General features: G+C 42.8%; 1 protein-coding gene across 1 annotated transcript; it reads right to left on the minus strand.

The window, feature by feature from the left end:
• Nucleotides 1–1,906: 1,906 nt before the first annotated feature.
• Nucleotides 1,907–22,097, minus strand: Gemin8 (gem nuclear organelle associated protein 8). Its single transcript, XM_059251041.1, has 4 exons — nucleotides 22,014–22,097; nucleotides 13,613–13,651; nucleotides 10,990–11,446; nucleotides 1,907–2,353 (listed from the first exon to the last, which is right to left on the minus strand). The coding sequence occupies exons 2-4, from the start codon at nucleotides 13,613–13,615 to the stop codon at nucleotides 2,097–2,099; spliced, it is 717 nt and encodes a 238-aa protein (XP_059107024.1). The 5' UTR covers nucleotides 13,616–13,651; nucleotides 22,014–22,097; the 3' UTR covers nucleotides 1,907–2,096.
• Between the last annotated feature and the right edge of the window lie 5,072 nt (nucleotides 22,098–27,169).

A 27,169-nucleotide genomic window follows, 5' to 3' on the forward strand; every position in this document is an offset into this window, starting at 1 on the left:
TCTTCAACTCTGACATCACTTTGGTTATTAGTCATTGTGGTAGAGGATATTGTTTCAAAATATCTGTCTTGACCCTCCTCTTTTCACCTTAAATCTTCCCCTTGTCCCAAACTCTCTGAACATGGGCATAGTTTACTATGGCACAAATATTGCCACTGCCCTAAGCTCTCTCCTTTACAGATGCCTCTAGCAGTGCATACACACAGTAATTAACATAGTGCACACGTTTGTGTCCCTGCCTAGAATGCAAGTTCCCTAAGGGAGGGGACTATGGTGTAGCTAATTGGAAGGGATACTCAATATATTCAATAATTATTTGCTGAGAAACGGATAAGCAATGGGTGCATTCTATCATGAATTATCCTAGGAAGAAATTACAGGTGGGCATGAGGTATCCAGAAACTAAGAGTGGACCGGGAAAGAGTTCTCCATATGTGGAAGTTTTACATTCTGGACCCCCTCCCTTTGACATTTTACGGCATTTTAAAAAGAGGGAATGTGTAATATAAATATTGACTATTTACTGTGCGGTCAGCACTGTGTTTTATAGGCACTGCTCAATGGTCTTCGCAACAGCAGTGAGGGGAACTCATTTCAATGAGCAAAGAGAAGCACCGACACAGGAAGGTAACGAAGTCAGCAGTGGTGGGATGGCATGGCAGCATCTCTAAGGCAGGTCTAAAAAACTGTCCTCTCAGCTCAGCACCTGCTGCTGCTGAAACAGGCTTTGGCTTGTTTGTGTCTGAGTCACATTAATTTCCATCATCGAGGCGCTAGAGTTTCTAAGAAAAAGGAGAAAGACCGAACATTGAAAATTTTAGTCGTGTGTCACCTTGGGGGCAAGTGAATTCTGATTTCTGTCTACAGTACCTAAGCCTAAATTGCAATGCCAGTAATAAAATGAGAGCCTGGAACAAATCAACACCTGGGGCTGCCGAGAGCAATGTGTTTGTCTCGGGGCAGGGGCTGGATGGAAGCTAAGTGTGTTCCTAGGGAGAAACATGCCAATAAGAAATCTTTCCACCAACCTTTGATGGATGTGCTAATCTTCTCAGGTCAACACTGGCTCACCCCCGCAATGCACTGTAATAACTTACTTAAAAAGCAGCTGGCTTCTACAAATGGACTGCTCCGTCAATGTTCAGATTTACTTCTCACAGATGTATTTGCTTATCAAATTGGTATTTACTATATGCAATAAGAGCTCAATTGTGCATTTTGACAACCAAAGAGCCTGCAAGAGTGACCAGATTTGGGCATTATTGTTCCTTGCTACCAGTTCTGTTTGACATCCAAGCTCTGGACAGAAAACAAGGTAACAATAATGTCAGATGGGTGATTTTCACTGTGTTAGAGCAGCAGATGTAGATCAAATCCAGTCCATGGCCTGTATTTTACAAATAAAGTTTTATTGGAATAGAGTCACATCCACTTGTTTACTCAGTATCCATGGCTGTTTTTATGCTATAAAGTTAGGGTTAGGCAGTTCTGAGACAGACCACATGGCCTGCCAAGCCCAAAGCATTTACTTTCAGGCCTTTTATAGAGCACGCAGGCTGACAGCTAGCCGAGTGACAAGTGGCATTTGTCTTACTGTACACTTGCCTCCTTTTCAGAGGGAACCAAAGGCTTACAGTCAGTGAGAATACGTGGATTAGAGCCCAGAATGGGGCACATACCTGTAAGCTAGCAGTTGGGAGGTGGAAGCAGGAGGATTTAAGAGTTTGAGGCCAGCTAGGGCTATATGAGAACTAGTCTCAAAAAAAAAAAAAAAAAGATGACATGTGCCTTAAGACTTTTGTGATATCCAGAAAGGTTTAAGGAAGGAAATTACAAATGCAAAGCACTAGACAGTATCTCTAGGCAAGAATTTCAATGAACTATTGGAGAGCAAATCAAGAGCCAGTACAATACACATGATTATCGCTTTATGGCATTCCTTGTGTTGGCAACAGTACACCTCCTGCTGACAGGCTGTATCCACTGTGTCAGTATCTAGGCCTCTTTCTCTGAAAAATGCCCAGGAGAGATGAAGAGAACACATCCAAAAGTAAGAGGGTTCTGGAGGCATTCCCTAGGGTCCCTGTGCCCAGGACTCAGAACTTCAGGGGAATTACAGGCCAGTATTTTGGCTGCTTTTTGTCACAGTACTTGTCAAAGCTCAGCTGCACAGCAGCCTCCATGGCCAGGATCTTGGGGGCACTGTCCCCATACAGGCGCTTCATCTCCGCTTGGCGCCGCTCCCCAGGCTTCTCAGATGGGGGCTCCGCTGACCGGTGGTGGTTGTAGTACAGGCCGTGGTCGGCATTCACATAGTTTTCCAGGCGCTCTGCGTCTAATTGCTGTTGCCGCCCTGGGAATGGATAAGACCATGACCATTTATGCAAATGCAGGAGGGAGAGGATCTGATGAATGCTGCCACCACTGCTACTACAATTCACATGCCACTACAACTCACATGCTGCCCGTGGCCCCTGAGGTCTTTCTGTTGCCCTTCCCAATGGTAAATATGGACCCTGTTGGGCAGCTGAGGTAGTCTTCAGATCCTGAGGCATGACCTACAGATTCCCATTATCTATTAGTAGCCACAAAGCTCACTGTTCACTTCTTAGGGGCCACTAGCCACTGACAGAAATGGCAAAATGCCACCAAGAAAGCCATCATTCCAATCTGCCAATCCTCTGCAGCAGACCTTGAAAATACAAGAGAAAAAATGAAAACACGTGCCTTCCTCTTGTCCTCGGCTGGGCCACGAACGGCAGTCCTCGTTTACTTTCATGCAATGCTCCCCCACGAGGGGGATGTTTTCCTTCAACGTCCAGTGTCTCAAGAAGCACATCTCTAAAGGTTACATCGATCTGGGGTGTGCCTACATTGTGCCACGTGTGGAGGTCAGAGGACAACTCTCGGGAGTCAGCTCTCTTCCTCCACCCTGGGAGTCCTGTGGATCAAACTCCGCTTATCAGGCTCGGCAGCAAGTGCCTTTCTCCACTGAGCTGTCTGTCTCACCAGCCCCACTTCCTTTCTTTCCTTTTGCACATGCGTGTGGTGTGCCTGCCCACATGCGAACATGGAGGCCAGAGGTTGATGTTAGGAGTCTTCCTCAATTACTGTCCACTTTATATACCGAGGCAGGCTCAGTCATTTGAACCCAGAGCCCACTGACGCAGCTAGTCTGCTTAGCCAGCTTGCTCCTGAGACCTTGTCTCCATTTCTCAAATGCTGGGATTACAGGTGGACTGCCACGCACATCTGGGATTTCAGGTGCTGAGGTCCTAATTCTGATCCTCACACGTGTATGACAAAGGCTTTACCCAGAGCATCTACTCAAGCCCCCAAGAAGCAGTTCTTACTACCACAAATGAGGTATGGACGTGGGCTGACCTCTCTGCATCTGACTCAGTGTCTCCCTGCTACATGAGGAATCTGCTTTTCCAGGTGTGGAGTTTCACTTGTCATTTCACAGCTCGGCCCAGGTGAAACCTGCAAGTCTACTAATTTAGTCAATCTCTGTCAAATGGGCATTTATTCAACGTGTGCCCCCTTTCTACTTTTGTTTAAACCACATCAAGTCCCAATAGTATAATTTTTATTCCTATGTAAATAGCCACATAAAAATGTCAGCAGAGCGATGCTGCAGAGGGTAAAATGGAGCCGGCTCCCGCAGATTTTGCAAGTGACTCTGACAAGAGGGAAATGGATAGCAGAAAGCACATTATCTGCAGCTGCTATTGTTACCAAGAGGAATGCCTCAAGATAAGGAGTCAAGATGGCTGCAGGGGAATCAAACAATGGCATAAATCACTCTTCCCTTGTTGGGCCATTCTCTGCTAGTATCTGGAAGGGAAGACAGCGGTGAGCTAATCAAGTGTGAAGGGAAGACATTTATACAGCTATTCGCAGTCACCCTTGTAAATCCAGTTCTTTATCACTAACACCTTGCAGTTGGCAAGAAGGAGTTCTACAAACTTGAAACCATTATTAAGAACAGATAGAGCTAGGCCTGATGGCACATGCCTTTAATGCTAGCACTCCGGAGGCAGAAGCAGGGGGACAGCTGGGAGTTCCAGACCACACTGGTCTGCATCGTGAGTCCAGGACAGCCAGAACTGCATGAGGAGACCCTGGGGAGCACATACTGCTGTTGCAGAGGATACACATTTCAATCCAGCACCCGAGTGGGGCAGCTCACATTTACCTGTAACTCGAGCTCCGAAGGGTCTGAGGCTCTGAGAGCACCCCACACATCTGGCACTCACATAGACATAGACACAGCTAGATAGATAGACAGACAGACAGACAGACAGACAGATAGATAGATAGATATGGCTTGTCCACACATATCTGGCCACTGTTGTCTTAGAACATCTGCATTTTACTGTCACGTGGGGAAGTAATAGATAATAAGGCAAAAGACTGTGAAGCCACAGAAAAGAGATGTGTACTGATCTTTACTGGAAGATGCACATAAGAGGCCTAATGCACAAATGAACCGGAGGTCACCAAGAATTTGCTTGAAAACACTGCTCTTTCTGCCAGCTTTAAAACATCAGCATTTCTGCTGCTCAGTCCTCAGAGGTATGCACATTCTACACCCTTAAACCTGAGTTCTGGTAGGAGTTTGACGGTGAATGAACTGGGCCCCAATTAGCCAGGGGAAACGGTCATTTCACCTCTGACCTCACTTCTACTGGAATAACAACAACAACAACAAAAACCAAAACCAAACCAAAACAAAACAAAAAACCTGAGTCAAGGAAAACCACTCGACAGTTCTCTATCTGCTTCTTATTGCTATAGATTGCTGTGTTTTTGATGTGGGAGATCGGGTGGAAGCCTAGCTGGGGACTGTCTTTTCCCTGGGCTCATCCCCACCGCAGTCCTGGAATCAATCACCTCTGGTTCTTCTGGCAGAACTCTGAAGTAACCTTAGATTGCCCGGTGAGACACAAAGTGTTAACAAGCACTGGGATCTTCACTTAGCCCAGGCTGGCTACGTAGCCAAGGTGACCTCAAACTTCTTATTTTATGGTCTGTACCTCTGAGGTATGGGATTATAGTAGAGTGCCACCATGCCTGGTTTAGACAGTGCTGAGGATGGATCTTCAGGCTCTGGGCAGGCTAGGCAAGCACTTGAGCAACTGGGCTGTATCATAGACTCAACAATTTAGTTCGAAATTAAATACTCTCTGACCAACAGGCTGTGTACTTATGATCAGTTGGTGTCTGAAAATACTATAAAACAGCAGTTCTCAACCTGTGATACCAGACCCTCTTACAGGGGTCACCTAAGACCATTGTAAAGCACAGATACTTATATTGCAATTCGTAACAGTAGCAAAATTACAGTTATGAAGTAGCAACAAAGATAATTTTGCAGTTGGGGTCAGCACAACATGAACTGTGTTAAAGGGTCACAGCATAAGGAAAGTTGCAAACCACTGCTTTAGAATACGCAGATTTAGAGAACCAAGAACTGTAGGACACAAGGGGCTTGAAGGCCTCTAACTAGTCTGTTTATTAGTCATTGCTTTCTTCCTTCCTCCCAAGGAAAGAAAGGGTCCTTAAACCCTCCACATTTTCTTTGTCAAGGTAAGGTGAAGGCTCAGACCACTGGATAGTAAATGATCCAACTGAAGCCGAGTAACATCAACATCACACTGGAGACAGCTGCATGGTTGCCTTGCATGGAAAACAGGCTGGGTCATCTTAAAATTGCAAACAACGCTAGCACTCAATGTTACCGAACACTGTTTTCTCCTAGGGTTCTAATAGTGAGTCTTGATTAACAACATGACCGCACTGAGGGACACCTACGATACAGTAAAGCACACCTCTGCATGTGTGGAGTATTTTTCTAGATGATCAACCAAGGAAGAAAGACCTGTCATGAATGTGGGTGGTGACCCTCAAAAGCCTGGGGCCCAGAGAGAATAAAAGGATTAGCAGGAGGAAGCCCATCAGCACAGGCATGTTCTCTCTGCTCCCACCTGATGCTCTGCCATGATTCCATGCGATTACCTTGGAATAAAACTTCTGAAACTCTGAGCCAAAATCAATCCTTCCTTTCTGGTTGACAGGTATTTTGTCACAGCCACGGAAAGCCTGACTAACTTAAGGGCATCTGGCCAAGGGAATTGACTAACTACAAATCAAAACAGCACTCAGAGGTCCATCCCCGCTTCAACACAGGGCTGAAGCAGGCTGTGCAGCATTTCCTTACCACCGCAGCATCAAAATGGGAGCTTACTTGGAAAGAGGGTTTTCACAGACAGTTAAAGATAATGGGGGGATTGTACGAGATTAGGGCAGACCCTAAATCTAATGACAGTGACCTTCTATGAGACAGAAAAGGACACAGAGACACACAGGGAAAGCCATGTACAGACAGAGCCCGTGAAAATGCTCCAAGTGAAGGGATGCTGGGAGACAACAGAAGCTGCCAGAAACAAAGTATTAGAGCCTTTATCAGAAGGCAGCCCTGAGGATACCTTGATTTGGGATTTGAAAAGATAAACCTCTACCATTTCACCATTAAATTTTCTGTAATTTTCTACAGCAACCCTATAAAGCAAATACAATCATTTTCATGTGGGGTCAAAATAAACATACCCCATCTCCAATCAGCAATATATTTTAAAGGAAAAATATCACTGGACTCCATCTAAGCTTAGGGTACATGGTTTTGACATGTTTCTGCCTCAAGTCTATGCATCTATATGTATATATATGAGATAGGTATATGAGATGGCTCAGTGGTTAAGAGTTCTGACTGCTCTTGCAGAAGATCCAGGTTTGGTTTCCAGTACCCACAGCAGGGGACTTACAACTGCTTATAATTCCAGGCTCCTCTGGCCTCTATAGGCATTATACTAACACTCTTATAACCTTCCCCACCTCCCCACACCTAATTAAACATGATTTTTAAAAAGAGATATTACTAATGTAGAATTAAAATCCATAATGGGAAAAAATAACCACAGGAAGCTACTTGGACTTTAGGGAAATTTTACACAGCAGGAAAACACTCATTAAATATTCCACAGATAATTAGCTCAAAGGCAGAACCGTTTGAGAGACAAAGCACTACAATAATGAGTATTAAAGAATGTTATTTCCCCTCATTTTTTTAAGATTAGCATGCCTTTCTGATGAGATTTTTCTGCTATGTTGCCAAAGTTAATGATGATAGCACAACCAAGGGACAGCACAAACTTGAATACATTAAGAATGCCCTTCTGGCTCATCAGCAACAGACTCAAAACACAGGTGCCTGCCAAGCAGAGTCATTTGAGTGGTCTCCTCGTTCTGTGTCCACTGTTCCACGTTAAATGGAACCCTGACGTTAGTGGACAATCACCATTTCAGCTTTTACGAGGAAAGTGCATTTACCCAGCCCCTTCCATTTGCTCTGACCTTCCACATCCATCATCTCGATAGCTGCTTTTTTTTTTCTTCTGAACATCTGTACTGATGAGATGAATACAGATGGAGGAATGGCGCATAGTCAGTGTGATTTCATACTTTAATCACATTACCTAAATCAAACAGCTCAGGAACACCGCACTGTAAGCCTTGCTATATGCTCTAGGTTTTCTAGACCGAGGGAGAAAGTGGTGGGTTTTCAGTGCACTGACTATGGGCACAGCAGAGGAAACCCTCAGAATGGGATATACAGAACATAATGGAGCCAATGTTTCCCATGAGATGCACAAACACATCTGGGCTCTTTAGGAAAAATACCACAGTAGTCTAAGCACCAAGTGAACTTACCTTTTCTCTCATTCCCAACAGATGGTACTGGTCAAAGTCCAGAGCCCGCTCCATTTCTCCACAGCTACCTGTCAACGGCCATCCTTCCACGTGGACACTGGCTCTAGCACTTGTTTGTAACAGTAACTGTGTGGGGGCTGTATACCACAGACACTCTTCTACAGTTCATTGGAAATAGGATTTTACTTCAACTTCATTTAAGAATACCATGTTCTCTGAGAACATGTCCTTGTTTTGAGCCAACAACCACCCTTGAATCACATCTGATAAAGACCTGACTGGCACCAAGACCACAGGGGCAATATTTGTTTTGGAGGGCGCACTTTCCTATGGGGGATGTTAACTTTCATTCATGTTCCTTCTAAGTATCAGGGAAATAATCATGCAGTTTCAATTGATGGCCATTTATGACTAAAATTTCCCCTTCTGAAAGCTAAACGTATTTTTCCTAATAACTGAAACTACAGCTGACCTTTAAAATGTTACAACAAGTGTCTATTTTCTCATAAGTAGTATTTGGAGGAAGTATGTTAAGAGGAAAGGATGACATAACATAATGGAAAGCATAGGTAGTCCCAACACACAAAAGGAGTTTTTTCTTTTTGCTCTGCTGGGGATGCACATACTAGGCAATTACCTTAGCACTGAGCTACAGCCCTATCTTCAGAACTTGTGTGTACTCGAGTGCCTGCAGACGCCGGAAGTCGGTGTTGGGGGCTCCTTTGATTGCTCTCTACCTTAAAAAAATTTCTTTTTATTGAGGCAGGGTCTTTTCAATGAACATGGAGCTTCCTGGAAGGCCACTCTAGAAAGCCAGCTTGCCCTGGGGATCAAATCTCTGCCTCCCAAGTACTGGGGTTACAGGTAGATGCCATGGCTGGCCAGTTTTTGTGTCAGTACCAGGATACGATCCTTGGTCTTTCCCCTTGTGAGACAAGCACTTTATCAGGTGAGTCATCTCCATAAAACCCTCCGGGGTTCCTCATCCTACTTCATGGTTTGTGTTTTTATCATTTAACGACGATGTAAGTCACTGGGAAGGGTAGACGACACAGACAAGAACATGCTGGCAGTCCAGGCTGAACAATTCACTGATGGCGATGGGCTGTCTAACTCACAGTGGCTGACTACTTCTGAAATGTTAAGTTTTAAAAATTCAGATTATGTAGCAGGGTAGTTGTACTCCATGCCTTTAATTCCAGCACGCAGGAGACAGAGGCAGGCGGATCTCTATGAGTTCAAGGCAAGCCTGGTCTACAGAGTGAGTTCCAGGACAGCTGAGGCTACCCAGAGAAAGCCTGTCTCCAAAAACAAAACAAAATCCAGATATGCCTTTCTTTGGCAGTAATATTTTGCAAAATCCTATGTTCTCTATCTAACCCATGCTGTAACTCATAGTGTTACAAGTACATGTGAACATGCTCCACACCTTACCTCTTCATTTGTGGTATATGTCTTAAATTAGACTAATTACCATTTTCTATGAATTTTGAGAAAAGCTAAAATTTATTTCTGGGGATCAAGGAAAGAAATGTACTCTATGGGCCTCATGAAATGGATTGGTGGGTAAGGGCACTTAGCATCAAGACCAATGACAAGTTCAATTCCTGTGACCCATATGGTGGAAGGAAAGAACCAACTCTGGCAAGTACGTCCTTTGACCTGTAGTCCCCCCCATAAATAAATAAACATAACAAAAAATGTACTTTGTGCAAAACACAAAGTATTGTTTTCATACAGTTGTTTGGATACACTTTCTTTTTAATTATTATTTTTAATTGACTATGCATGAGTGTTTTGCCTGCATATATGTTTGGGCACCATGTTCATGTCTTGTGTCCCTGAAGGTGAGAAAAAGGCATTAGATCCCCTAGAACTGGAGTCACAGGTGGTTGTGAGCTGCCATGTGGATGCTGGGAATGGAACCTGGGTCCTCTGGAAGAACAGTCAGTGCTCTTAACTGCTGAGGCATTAATCTAGCCCGTGGATATATTTTCTAATATGCATCAAAGAAATCAACAGTTTAATCAGAAGAAAACTGGTAAAAATAACAGAACAAATGGTTTAGTGAAGACTCACTAAAGGAAATAATAGTTCATCCAAAGTCTGCTGCTCAGTTCCTCATCCATTGGGGATCAATAAATGCTAATCTATTGTTAAGAGGGCACAGATATTTTAAAATGGAAAGGAAACTTTCCTACTTTGAAGCTTCTAGGTGTCTGTTTATTAGAAAATTCTGGGCAAGGAGCTGGCCTCAGTGGTGCATATCTTTACTTCCAGTATTCAGGAGGCTGAGGCAGGAGGGTCATAAGTTCTAGGTTAGCTTGGGCCATACAGGAAGGCTCTGTCTTAAAAACCCAACCAATCAACCAACCAAATGAAAATTCTGCATAAAATACACAATGAGACCCTACTTAAAGGTGTATTGAGACTGAATATTGGTTTTAATAGGAAAGAAATATCTGTAAATTTTCAAGGGCACTTATAACAATAATAAATGGTCTAGTGAACACTGGCAATGTTAAACAGAAAAATTCCTGCTTTTGGATGTATGGTGGTAAGACCTTTATTGCAATGCTCTAACCTGTAGGATGGACCAAACAGGAAAGCTGTACGTGCAAGGCATTTTGTTATTCTGTGTAGGTTCACACCGACTCTACATTGCAGGGAGCTTTATAGGACCAGCTCTGAGCTCTGTCCCAGGAAAGTGTTCAGATTCATAACAGTATTTGGGAAACCTAGCAGTGTCAAGGAGAAGCATGGTCGAGGGAAAGATGCATGGTAGAGTGCAGTCTGGAAGAGTTAAATCCTAACAGTAAATGAGTAGCTGTGTAATTAAGCTCCTTAAGCCTCACTTTTCTCATTTGTAAAATGAGTTCCATGCCTTGAGGGACTGCTGCATGGATTAGAGAGGGAGGGCGCGCGCGCGCGCACACACACACACACACACACATTCTATCTGGTTCAGTGTCTAATGCTAAAAAAAATGGCAGAGATATTATTAGGAACTCAAATGAACAGTCCTATATAAAAACTCTGAGGACCAATATAATTTAGGTACAACATCAGCATACTTTTTCTGGGCTCAGGACCAGATTTAGATTACTAACTGTACCTGAATGGAAAGTTCTAAAAGAACTTGGTGTGTTAGAGAAGAAAGCACATGCAAATGTCAGGGCAGTGGAAAGAGTACAAGGTAACCGGCCTGAAACTTACGCCGCTCCTCTCGGTGCCTCTCGGTCTCTGCAAAGTACTGGCGGAGCTCCTCGGTGATTTCCATATTGCTCAAGTCGCATTCTACTTCGTTATCTGAATCGGACTCCATCTCTTCGTCTTCATGCGGGGCTTCATCTTCTCCTGTGGAGGCCTGGGTTCTACTGCTATCACACAGAGGCAGCCCAGAGCTTTGGAGATGTGAAACTCTGTAGGGAGGCTCCTGCCAGGCCGTGTGCTGGCCTTGAAAATTCCAAGGATGCCTAGCCTCATAAGCAAGAGAGTTCCACGGAAGAACTCCATGAGGGGAGAACCACGGGGACATGAAATGGGAATCCCTGGACTTTCTGTAGGCATTCTGGTGGCTTCGCATCCAAAACATTGCATGATGATAATGTCGCCAGTATCTTGCATATACTGGGTGAGAATACCAAGATGCAGTAGCTCTCCATTTTGATGTCTATGGAATGGACATATAAGACAGACATCAAATGGACATATAAGACAGACATGGTTCATCCTTCAGAGAATCTTCAAATGTTTAAGCAACTAACCAACAGCTATTTACTAAGTGTTATCAGTTACTTTTCTGTTACTGTGATAAAAATACAGAAGCAAGAACAGTTTATAGAAGAAAGTGTTAAAGAGGGGTTTGCACTTTCAAAGGGTTAGAGTCCATTATGGCCGGGTGTTTTATTTATGCTCTAACAAATACAGCTTGCTTGGAGATCAGAGTGTGGGAACTAGCCACTAGAGGCCAGGCAGTCGTGGCACACATCTTTAATCTCAGTACTTGGAATCTCATGTCTTTGATCCCAGTACTTGGGAGATACATGCCTTTAATCCCAGCATTGGGAGATGAAAACAGGAAGTGATGAGGCAGGGGTGGAGAGAGGAGCTCGGCTCCCTTCAGTCTGAGGATTTCGTTAGAGGTAAGAGGTCTTTCTAGTGGCTGGCTGTTTTGCCTCTGATCTTTCCGTTTTCATCCTGTTATCTGACTCCGGTTTTTTATTATTCAGACCTATTAGAATCTGCACCACAGCTGGGAGGTATGGCAGCAAGCAGCAGACACAGTAGCCTGAGCAGAAAGCTGAGATCACATCTTCAACCATAAACTTGAAGGAGAGAGTGAACTGAAAGTGGGACAAGGCTATAAATTCTCAAAGCCCCCTCCGAGTGATGTACTTTCTCCAGCAAGGCTATACACTCTCTCATAACCTCCCCAAACAGTGTCACCAAACTGGGGATCAAGTGATCAATTGCATCAGCCTAGAGGGAACATTGCTCATTCAAACCACTACACTAATCTACCGAAGAATACCTACTTCCCCTGATGACGCTACTAAGCTTAAAAAAAAAAAGAAAGAAAGAAAGAAAAAGTGTAAAATAGGTTTGTACCCACGCCAGGGGGCAAATGTAATATATTTCCTAAGTTACCCACAGGACTATAGCTGAAGGTTATGGAGGCTTATATGATGTGATGGTTAGTGTTGACAACATCACAGGATCTAGAATCAGTTGAGAGGCAGCTTTAGATTCTCCTGGGGGGGATTATCTTGATTATGTTAAATGAGTCAGGAAGACCTGTCCAGTAGGTGGCACCATTTCCTGGCGAGGATTTTAGATTGTTATAAATGGAACAGAAGCATGCATTCATCACCCCATGCTCCTGACTGTATATGCAACATTACTGCCATGATGAATTGGATCTTTGAACTAGGAGGCAAAATTATTTTTTTCTCCCTTAAGTTGCTTTTATCTGAGTATTTTATCACAACAACAGGAAAAGAAACCATGACATTGAGGACAGAGACAAATATTGTTTTCTTCAAAAATGCTTTCTTTCATATGATTCACAATATTTCTAATAAGAGTTCATTTGAAGTTTTTCATTAGTATATGTGATAACAGTCTCAAGGACAACAACTTCATACTAGTACGTAATGTATTGTGATCATATTCACCCCATTACCCTCTTTCACCCCCTCCCACTCCTAATGCTGTTCTTCCCAACTAGTCCCATTTCTACTTTACTGGTTGTTTTTGTTTTTTTGTAAGACAAGAAAGAGTTCCTGACATTTGTCATTTTGGCTATCTGTACTAGCTCCAAGTTAGAAATGGCCTGCCAATTCTAATGACCACACTAGCCTCTGGTTCCTTTTCTTGTTTCCTACTATCTTCTGGCTTACTCCACTCCTCGATGTCTGAGACATCTCTCTAACACGTATAAGATGGTGCTTTAATTTTTAGTTGTCTGATAGACAGGATGAGTGTCCCTTACCTGAAATGCTGGGGCCAGAAGTGTTTCAGATTTCAGTGGCAGTTGGAATGTCTGTATATATATATTACTGGAAATCCACAATCTGTACTACCTCAACATCTGAAATATTTAGTGTGTTGTGTTGGTGTACAAACACTTTTGAACTCTGAGTGTTTGGATCTGTGATACTCAGACACCTTTTCCTTGGCTCAGCATTGTAAAACGGGCCTATCAAGGACTGCTAGGAGTTGAACATAGGGGTGCTGTGCATGCTGGGCAAGTGCTCTACCACTGAGCTCTATCCCCATCCTAAATGTCAACAAAGACTAACTTTACCAAATTCCTAAGAAAACTAGGTAATCTTACCATTGCTGCTATCTCTGACTGCAAAAGTCCAAGTGGGCACTGAAAGACAAACACAGCATGAACATTTGATCAGCACTGCTATAAGACAGTCACAGTTATTTCGTGGTCTTCAGAATAGCTCTTAAGAGGTTGCCCCTTGCCAGCATCACGCCTGATCTTCATGCAACAAGAACCTGTCATCTGGCTTATGATCTCACGGTCTGGGAAGAGCAATCCCCTTAGGTATAACTGAGTCAAAGGACCATGCCTGGTCGTGTACTTAGCTACTTGTTTACTGAAAGAAAAGTCTATAAAAATAACTACATAACTTAGTATGTGTATACAAATAATGTATGGAGCATGGGCTCCAAGCCTACAATATTATTTTACTAGTTTTAAGCCTTTTGAACACTTATTTCTTATTTATTATGTATGTGGGTGTGCTGTGTGTGCCATGGCACGTGTGTGTGCAAGTCACATGTGAGTGAGTTAGTTCTCTTTTTTTCTGTGGGCTCCGGGATTGACTCAGGTTGTCAGGTGTGGTGCTATGTAGGCATCTTGACCCATGGGGCCATCTTGCCAGCCCAATCTTGAGGCATGAGAAGAGACTATCTTTCCGACTGACTGGAATCCTCTGTTAGGTCTTGCCTTAAGTTTGTGACTTGTAGAAGCCTCTTCAAACAAGAGGATTCTCCAGCCTCCACTTTGGTTTTGGTTTCATAGGATATTCTTTCCCTAATCATCCTGCTTCCTTGCAGGAGGCTCCTGAGGCATGGCCTGATGATCTAACAGCTTTTGGCCAAGAGCTCTGCCCTGCCAGTACTGTTCCTTTTCCTACCTACTAGCCACCAATGTACTTGTGTCCACTCACTCATCCATTGAATGGCCTAGCTAAAAAGTGAGGTCTCAGCTCCACCTGCACATCTTTTACTACCCATTTAAAATAAAGGTTCGGGCGGTTGGGACCGCTCAGCAGGTAGAAGTGCTTACCACACAAGACTGATGACCTGGAACCCACAGTGGAAAGAAAAATTTCCAAAAGTTGTCCTCTGACCTTGGCCTGTACACACCACACACGCACGCACGCACGCACGCACGCACGCGCACACACACACACACACACACAAATAATGAATTAAAAGTTAATTTCCTCTCCTTGGTTAGAGTTTCTAAAATGTCTGGCAACACCAGAAAGTACTTCTAAAATAGTTACATCAGGCGTGGTGGTACATGCCTGTAATTCCAAAACTCGGGAGGCTGAGGCAAGAGGATTATCATGAGGTCAAGGTCAGTCTGGACTACAGAGATCTTGTGTCAAAACAAACAAACAGATAAACAATTAAACAAAAAAATCTTAAAATGCACATAACTTTAAGATCGTATGAAACAAAAACACAAACAATGTGATACTTAAGTTTTTAGAACCTTTAGAAATCAGATCCCGAAGAAACCCCATTTGTCTTACTTAACTAGAAGACAAGACTCCAAAAAAAGCCCCAAACTATTCAAAATAAAGCTGACCTATTTTGTGACTTCAGTGAAATGTTTTCATGAGTATGTTAAAAACTAAGATGTCACACTGTCTATCCTTGCTTTCAGATTTATCTTAAAGAGAATCATTCACAATGAAATGTAACAAGCTTTCAAGTAGGGCATTGCTAAGAGGGTCGCCATGACCTTCTACAGACTTCTCTTAAACACACATACCTCCCTGCATTCAGGGATATGCACACACACAGTGGATGGAAACCGAGAGAAAGTTATCAAATGCAGTGAGGGTGTAAGCTGAATTGATCTTTTCAACTCTAATTTAAAGGTTTCAAACAGGGTCCATTTCCTGGAAACACAGCTAGCAGCTAATGCTCTTTATAGGCTACGGAGGAAATAGAAAATAGTCCGTAATTGGGTATGTTACCATCCAACAAAATAAAATGCAAATGCAATTATGGTAGAAATCAGTGCACACCTAAGTGCTCAACTGCAAGGAAGCCTGTAAGTGGCTAATTCACTAAAGCCAGGTTTCATATTTCCATCAATGAAGCCTGAAGAGCTTTCAGTGTCTGCAGCACACAATGACATCGATGTGAACTCCATGAGTGTCTTAATCAAATCTGTTTTCTAGGTTAACAAAGAGCATAGGAATTAAATACGAGAAGTCCAAGAGTCAGCATGTGTCATCTGGAAATCAAGAGCTTTGCATCTCCTAGTTGGGTGTGGTGAGGCAGTACATGCCTGTGATCCCAGTTCTCTTGAGTCTGAAGCAGAATAGCAAGTTTGAGGCCAGAATTGGCTACATTAGCAAGTTCCAGACCAGCCTGAGCTATATAGGTGTCAAAAAAAAAAAAAAGTAAACCAAAGCAAACTGCTTGGGATCTAGACTTTATTCCATGCCTTACAAATGATAGAAGTGGGTCAAGTCTGATAATCTCAAATGTAATGTAAACCCCACTGTGAATGAATATTTATTATAGGTCAAATCTTGTTTTGACTTATAATTGGGAAGATCCAATCTGGTCTTAAAGGTACTAGCATATTCTGAAAATCTACGAGACAGCTGAGGCTCTTCTGCTACAGCGAGATGTTTGGGTAGTGTGGGAAAGCAGGTAAGCCTTGAAGAGGTTTAAGGGTAATTAGTGACATTTTCCCAGCAGCTAACATGTCAATGGCCATGATGAAAAGGGGCTTCAAACGAGTTGGAGGTTGCTTATGACTTGGTTCAACAAATAATTAGGTAGCAGGGTTGTAGTGACACTATGCTCACGCTAAGCATTTCTGCAAGCCAGAAGCCAGGAAAACCATCTTTGCTCACTAAAGAAATTGAGTTTTAGCTTCCCAACCAGAAATGGTTCATGTTGAGCCTGGTGTCCCACCACCTAGAAGATGACGTAAGATAACTAACTAATCAAATTCTGTCATTCATGCTGAGGAGAGAGCCATGGTCCCTGTGCAAGCTAAGCAAGCACTCTACAGAGTTCTAGACCCGGTCCAGCTCCCAGACACTTTGAAGACTTAGGCCATAAAGGAAAGAGACAATTTATGTCAATGATGGACTATAGGAACTTTGCTAGCAATTTTGTTTGGTTTTGAATACCAAGTAGAAAAGGAATTCAATTCGTTTTGGCCACTGGAATACTTAAAATCAAATTGCTGCCATCCTTCTGAGTAGTGTCACTGGGGCTGGATATCAGAAATGCTCACATCACCCTAGGCTTTGATACTTTTCCTTCCTGAATTCCCAAACCATATTCCTTTACATGTTAGGATCCCCAAAATCCTATAGATATTCAAATGAATAATTTTGAAGAGTTTGGAGATTTGCATTTACAAATTAATCTTTCGGACTCAAATAAGGCCAGGCGGTGGTGGTGCATTCCTTTAATCCCAGTACTCAGGAGGCAGAGGCAGGTGGATCTCCATGAGTTCAAGACCAGCCTGGTCTACAGAGCGAGATCCAGGACAGGCACCAAAACTACACAGAGAAACCCTGTCTTTAAAAACAAAAACCAAAACCAAAAAAAAAACAAAACAAAAACAAAAACAAAAAACTCAAATCAGATAAAACACAGAGAAACACGTTGAAGGAATAGCAATTTCCACTGAGCTTTATATAATTATTAGCTCAGTATTTCTAGTATCACTCTTCATATTTTATGCTAGCATTTTCAGTAAAGGTCCAGATAAGAAATATTTTAGGGTTGTGGGCCACATATAATCATTTTTATATAATGTTCATCTTTGCTTAAAAAAATCCAACAAAACAAGCCCCTCCCACATTTTTAAAACATTAAAATCAATTCCTAGCATCCTGTTGACTACAGTTTTAGGTTAATATGATAATATTATGTTCTATCCCTAATATATTGAGCATTCCAAATGTTCTTCACTTTCTACTTGGAAGTCAGTGGAGGAATCATGTAATTCTTTTTTTTTTTTTTGGTTTTTCGAGACAGGGTTTCTCTGTGTAGCTTTGCGCCTTTCCTGGAGCTCACTTGGTAGCCCAGGCTGGCCTCGAACTCACAGAGATCCGCCTGGCTCTGCCTCCCGAGTGCTGGGATTAAAGGCGTGTGCCACCACCGCCCGGCAGAATCATGTAATTCTTATATATCTCACAAATTATTAGGCTCTACATAAGACTAGCAAAACAAGAAAGAAATTAGGATCAACTCTAATCTTGGTAAGTGATTCCTACTATTTGGGGCAAAAGAAGAGAAATGTTTCCATGAATAAGTAAGGAAATTGGAACATTTATTAAAGCTCTTCATAGATATTGAAAGACTTAATTAAAAGCACCAACAAGGGCTGGAGAGATGGCTCAGGGGTTAAGAGCACTTGCTGCTCTTGCAGAGAATGGGTTCAATTCCCAGAACCCACATAGTAGCTCACAACCATCTGTAACTCCAGCTCCAGGGGAATCCCATGTGAATCCCATGTGTCTTCTGGCTTCCTTGGGCACTATAGGAATGTAGTGCACTTACATACATGCGGCAAAACACCTATACATGTAAAACAAAAATAAATAAATCTTTTCTAAAAAGCGATAACAAAAGAGACCAGTGAAATAGTATCAATCAACAGTGGAAAGCATGGGGAGGCCCATGATTTCTGACGTAGACAGCTAACTTGCCAATGCTAGACAGCAACATGAAGAAGCAGGTATGGCAGGGTTTTGAGTAGACAGACACAGTCTTCCTTGCAAATGGGTATGTGCTCCTAAAAACACCTCCTCTCCAAATGAGTCTGGTAACATTTTTAAAGCTGGCTAAGAATTTAATAGTAATAACTTGGCATCCCTGGCAAAGCCAACACTGCAACATGCCCAGGCATTACAGTAGCATTCTCATCTCAAGAAAAGCAAGTGTACAGGGAGGTGGGGGGGGGGGGCGGCGTAGCGGGTCTTAAAGTCTTCCATTTTACCTTTCACGCCCCCTTCCCCTGCCCCTGCCCCGAATTCTCCTACTCCCTTCTGGAACAAGCCTTCAGGGACTGAACAAGTTTTCTTCTGAAGGGCTGGTAGAACTGAGAGAAAAGGGATTGGCAATGTCAGGGAAGGCCGGATCCACAGCTCTGCAAACTGGGCAGCCCTCCACAGCCAACACAATGGCATCATGGTCACCACCCAGCTGAGCTTTGGGGAATACAGAGACCATTCATTGTCCTCAACCACCAAAGAAGGGAGGAAAAAAACCACACCAGCATTGAGGTCATTCACTAAACACTGCTGAGGCCTACTGACAAGACAGAGCCTCCCAGTCTTGAATGATATATTTTCCCATACAGCCTTTCTAAGGCAAAAAAAAAGAAAGAAAGAAAAAGAAAAAAGGAAAAAAAAACAAAGACAAACAAACAAAACCACCCAATAACCCATTTGTTCTGCAGTCTTTGCTTGCTCTGAAAGATATAATTTTAAATGCATAACTATACATGAAGAACAACAGTTAAAAGCTTTGTCATTTTTCCACAGATAAAATGTGACTATTTCCACTAAATTACTAAAAAACTCCATTTATAAATGGCTTTGTTGAAAGCACCTGTAGTGCTTTGTTGAAAACTCTGTTGAAAGTATGTATTCTTTTTATTGCATATTTATAGACTTCCTTTTTTTGGAATATATTTCTTATAAATATAGGATGAAAACCCGAGAGTGAAGACCACAAACACCCTCCAAAACTATAATGGTGTATTCTAGAACAGGAATTTTCTCTCTGCCTTTTCTTCTTTTCATACAATTTTGAAAATTAAATCCGTGAAAGCTCATCTGCTTTCACTTTTGCAAAGGAAGAGTCAAAATCAATTATTGGATTAGTCTATGTGGCTACAGCCTGGAGAATCAACACTTTCCTATTGAGGTTCCCACCGATTTGGCTCCGAGCCAGACTGATAGTTTGGGGATGTAATTTAGACCCTCAGAACACACTGCCACAAAGAAGGAGTATGCTGGAGACTAAAACAAAGCAAATGAAGGTGCCCTGAGTAACGGAAGTTAAGTCCCATGTGATTAAGAACTCTGCTTGAATGAACATATAACACGAACCCCATCAGAGATGCCTTTCAATCGTACATACACCAACAGTTAGCTCAATGAGGAAAAATAATAACATGCCGACTTCTGACAATTTGCTTCCTGCCCTCCTACTCTGGGTGTCTCCATGCCACCCCTAGCTGGTTGTGGTAGCTGGCTGAGCACATCAGGTTTGACACCTCATGGATTTCTTCCTACGGCTTTGTATGGTCCCTACTCTTGTCATTTAGACACTAAAGATGGCCTAATTCCAAGCTCCATTTTTAAAACAAGAACATTTGTTTATTGTGTGCATGTGTTAGGTTTGATGATAAGTGCCTTTACCCACCGAGCCACCTTGCCAACCCCCAAACTCCATCTTTAGCTGGACACAGGGCCTGCTTACAGGCACACATCTTACTATGTTTCTGTCTGTAACAGCCCCCGTTAAAGCTGAAGATGGAGGGAGACAAGTACTATTTAATTCCTTTTCACTCTCTCAAGCCCAGGTTTACATTTGTCTGGGTGTGGCAGTAAGTGTTGTCACAAGGAAGGTGTGGCGAGTCGGGGAGAAGACCGAAAGAAGATAGTTAACAACTCTTGCCCTTCTCCTCTCATACAAATCACATTCCACCCACAGAAAGACATTGTTTAATTTCCCAGCAAGGGTGGTAAACATTTGTGAATGGTTTTATTTGCAAGTCCACTGAACCCTTATGTGGCTAGTGTCAATCAGAAATGAACTACAAGGCCATGAAAGAGCAGGGTACTGAGTCAGGAACATCACACAGACAACGGGAGAACAGAAAACGGGGACAACAGAGATCGGCAATGAGAATCCATTTCAAAAGGAACAGATGGCGTTTGTTCCATTTCAGGCATGTGTCTTTCATACAACATAGCCTAGTGTGACCATGAAAGAATGGGGGCCCAATAGAGCACACACTCCAAAGAATTGGTACAGCAGTGAAAATCTGTAGTTTAAGCAGTTAAAGCCACTTTTAGATTTCCACAGACTTATTTCAAATTTCTTTCTATAGAAACATATTCCTAAAAATTCCATGCTAATTTCTTTTTCTGAATACTGTACTTGCTCTGGGCACTTATTTGGAGGGATAAATCCTACAATTTATTCCTTTTAGAGTTCCCATTTTTCTTTCTTTTCTTTTCTTTTTTCTTTTTCTTTCTTCCCTTTCTTTTCTTTTCTTTTTTTTTTAATTTAATTTTTCTAGACAGGGTTTCTCTGTGTAGCTTTGGAGCCTGTCCTGGATCTCGCTCTGTAGACCAGGCTGGCCTTGAACTCACAGAGATCCACCTGCCTCTGCTTACTGAGTGCTGGGATTAAAGGTGTGCGCCACCTCCTGGCCATCCCATTTTTCTTCCAACAGAGAGAATAACAGGTATTATTTCCTGCCTTTGGAGGCTACTGGAATTGTTGAAATTGTCTGTTGTATCCTGATAATATTCTCTCCTACCTCTGCTCCCCCAAATTATTAAGGGTGCAGTAACTTAAACAGTAAAAAGCTCCAAATGTTCTCCGAAGTACATTTAAACACATTAATATATTTTCAATTTATCTGGCCTTAATCAAACAGTTATAATTTGCATTCACTGTCCAAGTGCTTTATCAGTGGATTTCCTAACGTAAAGAAGTAATTCTGAATGTTCCGTATTGTGATTGTGAACTCTCTTATCTAGCTATACTCCAGCAATGTTTAATTTCCTGCAGTCCGTCTTATCTCAATTTCTCCTTAAACGTTGGATTTTAAGAAACACAAAATATTTCTCTGCCAGCTGTAAAATAGTTTTAGAATGAAAATATCTCTCTGCAACTTTAGTTTGTATACTTTCCCAGTGCAGCAGTCAACAGAGGGGATTATACACTTCACTGTGAACTTGCCTGTTAGGTAATTTCCACTGAGAGCCCTGACCTACAGAGCTCAAAGCTGCAAGGGAGATGAAAGAAAACTTTTTTTTTAAAAATGAGCCAATATCTTAGACATCCCTCCAAGGATGTGTCCCAAGCTAGGGCTGGATAGGCAAAATCAAATTCACCTATAGACCTACTGCAAAACGATGATTTACAGCACATTGGAATTACATATTTGAATCACAACTTAAAAAAAGTTCCCATGCTTGTGCCTCACTTCTAAAGATTTGGATGGAAATTTGGTGGGGGCATCAGAATTCTTAGCAGGCATCCAAGGATTAGGAAGCACGATGGGGTTGAGAGCATAAATTAGAACTAGGCTTCTTTAAACAATATGTTAGAGTTTGGAACTCTCATGGGTCTCTGCAACCACCTCGTGCCGCCGGATGATGGTAATTAGAGCCACAACATCACCGCCAAGACAGTACTCCAGGCTGGGGCCTCCAGGCTACTCCCTTACTCCCCCAAAGCAACCCATCAGTCCCCGAAGTCACCTCGTGGGCATGCAGCTTGCAGATCTCAGGCGGTGGGCAACCACGGGCCCAGTTCTCGGCGAAGGGGGGGGATGGGGGGGGGAGAGGAGACACAAAGAGGGCGGGAGGTGTTGCCTGGACAACTAGGAACGCGCTTCCGGTTCGGGTCCAGGAGAACGGAAGTCCCGCCTTGGCGGCTGACGTCACCTCGCGTCCGGGGCTACAGAGAGCGGGAGGGCGGCGCGGGAAGGAAATTCGCCTGTCCCGGAGCGGCGAAGGCGGTTAGAGGGCGGTCCCGGCCGAGAACCGAGTGCCTATTGGGTTCCAGGGCGCAGCCAGAGCCGAAGCGGGACCGTTAGCTCCCATTTTTGTTCAGTTTTCTTTAGCTTTCACTTTCTTCCTACTTAACTAAAATGGAGGGTGAGAAATGCCACTGCTTTGAAAATACAGATTCACTCAGCTCTGAGCCCTGTGTATTTAACTGCCTCAGTCTGCTATTTTTCAACCTTAACTTGTACCTAGCCTGATATACTGTGCACTACCTCAGACAAAAAAAGAACCAATAATTCTGTCATCATAATCATCAGCAGTACACGCCCTGCTAGAGTCGCAGGAGATTCCTTAATAACCAGATATAAAGTACTAAAAGTCTAAGTGGAATTTGTTGGCAAAATGTGCCATATCTTTGTTCCAATGAAAACTGGATTTGGATCAGATGCTTATTGCATGATTATTCCAAAAAGTGAAAACTGGGGACAATTTAAACGCCAAACAAAAGGCTAAGACAATTAGGCAGTGTCAATAGTGAGACAGTATTACCTTGTTATTATTGTAATATGGACGAATCAAAGTAGAATTAATGAATATTTAACAAATATATACCAACTGCCTACTGTGTGCTATGTGTCTGCATTGTCTTATAGCGTCTAGGCACATGTGGCTTTGAGATATTGAAATATGAGAGTTTTTGATGTGCTGAAGTAAATTCCACAGTATATTTTAAAGAGTTAATATTGAAAAAAGAATGTAAAATATCTAGTTGTTGTTGACACAATCTCACTTTTGGTTGGCTTGAAACTCACCATGTAGCCCAGGCTGGCTTGAACTCACAGGAGATTCACCTGCCCCTTCTGTGCTGGGATTAAAGGCATGTATCACCAAGTCTGGCTTAACTATCTCAAATTTTAAGCAATCTTCTACCAGGCAGTGATATAGGTCAATTGACAGAATGTTTGCCTAGCATACCTGATGCCCTGGATTATACCCTTAGTGCAGCTTAAAACTGACCATGGTGACACACCTGTAACCCCAGAATTCTGGAGATGGAGACAAGGTTGTCTTTGGCTGCACAGTGAATCTGAGGCCAGCCACATGAAGCTCTGTTCCAGGGGAAAACATCCTTGCCCTAGGAAAGGAGAATTTACCTTCAATAAGAGTAAGATTAATTTCATCTTTATATTTTTACTTGATTAATGTGTCCAGTAGAACATGAAATTGTATATGTAGTGTAAATAATGATTCTAATGGAGAGCAGTATTTTATCTACTCAATGTACACTGGTGAACAAGACAATTTTTTTACTTCATAAAATTGACAGTTGGTTGGGTAGAGAGGACAGACAGTAAATGGAAGTGCAATTATGTTTCCTTTTTGTTGTTGTTTGTTTGTTTTAGAAAGAGTCTATGTAGCCTGGGATAGAACTCACTATGTAGCCGAGGGTGAACTGGAATTCCTCATTTTCTTGCTCCTATTTTCCAGGTGGGAAAGTGTTCACTACCATACCTGGCATATTGTAGTAAATTATATGAAGAATATGTTGCAGAAAGGGACGGTGCATACCTTCCCCCGCACGCAGTTTGATTTAGGCAAGAAATGACTTATCTATGGGTAGAAAGGGCTGTGATGTGTGTATTTATAGGAATGTGAGCATCTTCTGGGAAATGTCAGGTATATCTTGAAGCAGGCAAATCAGTTGGAGCCTCAGGGAAGAAAAGAAGGAAAGAAAAGAGGGTAATATAATGAGAAAGAGCTGGGGTACTCTTAGGAAAGGCAGAACAAGGTGGGACTTAAAGTAAATTTATTTGAAATATCCTGAAATACTGTGATATCTACACACACACACACACACACACACACACACACAAACACACCAGTATATATGTGTACACTATATTGTTATATTACTATTGCTTTGGCTTTTTTTTCTTTTTATTTTTTTAATTAATTTTTTTCATTTATTTTACATAACCACAGTTTCCTCTCCCTCCTCTCTTCTTGTTCCTTACCCCCACCTTCTGTCTACCCTCCCCACATCCACTTCTCTGTTCAGAAAGGGGCAGGCCTCCCATGAGAGTCAACAAAGCATGGCATATCAAGTTGAGGCAGGACCAAGCTCCTCTCCTCTGTGTCAAGGCTGGGCGAGGCATCCCAGCATGGGGAAAAGCTTCCAAAATGCCAGCTCATGTGCCGGGTCCTGATCCCACTGTTAGGGGCCCCACAAACAGACCAAGCTACACAACTGTCACCCACATGTGGAGGCTCCCTAGCTGTTGGTCCGCGGAGTCCATGAGCCCCCAAGAGCTCAGTTCAGCTATCTCTGTGGGTTTCCCCGTCATGATGATCTTGAGCTCCCTTTGTAGCACGAATATTAAAAGGTCTTATTAATGAAAACAAACTGGGGGCCAGATATTGTGTGAACGCTGAAAGATCAGAGAAACAGAACCAGCCACAGCCACCTCACCTTGCCAATTCCTCAGCTGATCCTGTTTCCTCAGACTGGAAGCCTCTGAGTCCTCATCCAAGAGGATCTCAGCTGAACTGCTGCTCAAAAGCCTAAAAAGCTTAACCAGCTCTAGTTCCTGGTTTTCACGCCTTATACCTTTCTGCTTCCTGCCATCACTTCCTGGGATTAAAGGCGTGTGTCACCATGCCTGGCTGTTTCCAGTGTGGTTTTGAACTCACAGAGATCCGGATGGATCTCTGCCTCCAGAATGCTAGGATTAAGGGTGCGTGTGCCACCATTTTCTGGCCTCTATGTCTGTCTAGTGGCTGTTCTGTTCTCTGACCCTACATAAGTTTATTAGGATACACAATATATTGGGGAACACAATATCACCACACCTTTTGTTCATATAATTCCTCTTCCTTGTCTTCAACTGGACTCCCAGAGCTTGTCCCAGTGCTTGGCTGTGGATCTCTGCATCTGCTTCCATCAGTTACTGGATGGAGGCTCTATGATGACAGTTAGGGTAGTCACCAATCTGATTATAGGAGAAGGCCAGTTCAGGCACCCTCTCCACTATTGCTAGGAGTCTTAGCTGGGGTCATGGCTTTTGTTTCAGAGATCCAGATGAGTGGTTCAAAGTGATAAGAAGTAGGTTTCTCTCTCATAATAGTGAGTGAAGAGTCCAGAATAATGTGGAAACTCCATGGGATGAGAAATTCATCCTCTACCTGTCTTTTAGCTTCATCCATCTTGCCTTCCTGACTCTGAGAGCTTAGTCCGATTTGACTTACCATGGCACCTTTTTTTTTTCTGTTCAGTGGGAGGGGGAAAGGGAAACCCCTTTGCATACCCCTTCCTACCAGATACAATTTCTCAGCATTAGTTACATTTGAGGCTGAATTATTCTGTGTTCTGAGGACTGCCCTGTATAAGATATCTAGCAGCATATCTGTCCTCTACCTGCTACACGCTAGTAGCATTCCTTACAAGTGACAACTAAAAAAAGTGTCCCAACATATTGCCAAATTGTCTCCTGGGGGCAAAGTCACCCTCAGTTGAGACTTATTGTTTTAGGACTTGCCCACAACACTGCTCAATAGTGGTTCGAATGTCGCAACTCATCCGTCATAAAGACAAAGCACTTTTGGAATTTTCTGTCTTTCAGGTGGTCAAGGTGCCCAGCAAAAAGTTAGCTGAAGACAAAGTCAAGAAGCTAGCAGATTTTCTCACCCCTCATCTCTGATTGAGGTGGCTCTCCTCTTGGCTGAATGTTAGTTGTTGTTTATTTTAAATTGGTTGCATAAAAACATTGGTGGTGTTTAACAGTGAGCACCTAAAATGTGAGAACCCAACCCTCCCAGTCCTTAGCGCAGAAATTAATGCTGTCCACAGACAGCAACATAAATGTGTGGATGGCATGTGATACATTTGCTTATGATTAAAGGGAAAATTACTGTGAATAAAATAAAATGTGAGAATTCTGTTTAAGAAGCTGGTCATTCCCCACAGGGGGGAAAAAAGGGTGAGAGGACTTGGAAATGATGGGGGAGATTGGATTACTTGTCTTGTAGCGCCACCTGGTGGGAATGTATAATTTGGTCAGTCCTCATCTAGCATTTTCTTTCTTTTGCTCTGGTTTAAACTTCAGATTATGCAAATATTTAAAAGGTTACCCATGATGAGGAGTGTTAAAGTACTGTATTCTCACACTTGAGACCATTGGCATTTGGGGCTGTGTAACACATGTGGGGGCTGTCTGATGCATCGTAGGGTATTTAGAAACATACCTGGTGTCTCATGTTGCCCCTCATTCCTAAGAGATAGAAATCTTGTCAAATGTTCTCTGTGGCACAGGATTGTTCCTGGCTGTGAACCACTCCTTTAAGCAAGTAATGTACATTTTTCTGTTTTTACAGTTTGTATAGCACAGTAGTCTGAGAGCAGTAGTTCTCAACCTGTGGGTTGTGACCCCTTTGGCAAACCTCTGTCTCCAAAAATATTTACATGATGATTCACAACAGGAGCAAAATTACAGTTATGAAGTAACCAAATAATTTTATGGTTAGAGGCCACCACAACCTGAGGAACTATAATAAAGGGCCTCAACATTAGGAAGGGTGAGAACCACTGCCTTAGACCATCCTGGGAATGGCTTGCATGGTAAGGATAGGAAGACATGCACCTAAGAAGTGAGGTTCCAGCTCTGCCCTCCTTTCCACAGTTTGCCAAATCTCACTCCTGCTCATCCCAGCAGTAGAAGGAGAGATAGACAGAACTTAGTGGCAAAGTAAGACGAGTGTAAAGTCCCACATGCCAAGGCTGGTAATCTACAGCGGAAGTAGCACAGAGTAACCCTAGGCTATGCCCCCAAATGGGACGTACAGGTGTGGATGATGCAGCGGAGCTGAGGAGTCCATAGCTAATCTCACGGGTTCTATGGACCTCCCTATCC

The sequence above is a fragment of the Peromyscus eremicus genome, chromosome X (assembly GCF_949786415.1).
Source record: "Peromyscus eremicus chromosome X, PerEre_H2_v1, whole genome shotgun sequence".
Classification (NCBI taxonomy): domain Eukaryota; kingdom Metazoa; phylum Chordata; class Mammalia; order Rodentia; family Cricetidae; genus Peromyscus; species Peromyscus eremicus.

Bases quoted from the DNA above. Each gene is read 5' to 3' on its own strand.
- Gemin8 (XM_059251041.1), bottom strand. The intron at 2,354-10,989 runs GTAAGTTTCAGG...ATCCATTCCCAG, and splicing joins GAGGCACCGAGAGGAGCGGC to GGCGGCAACAGCAATTAGAC.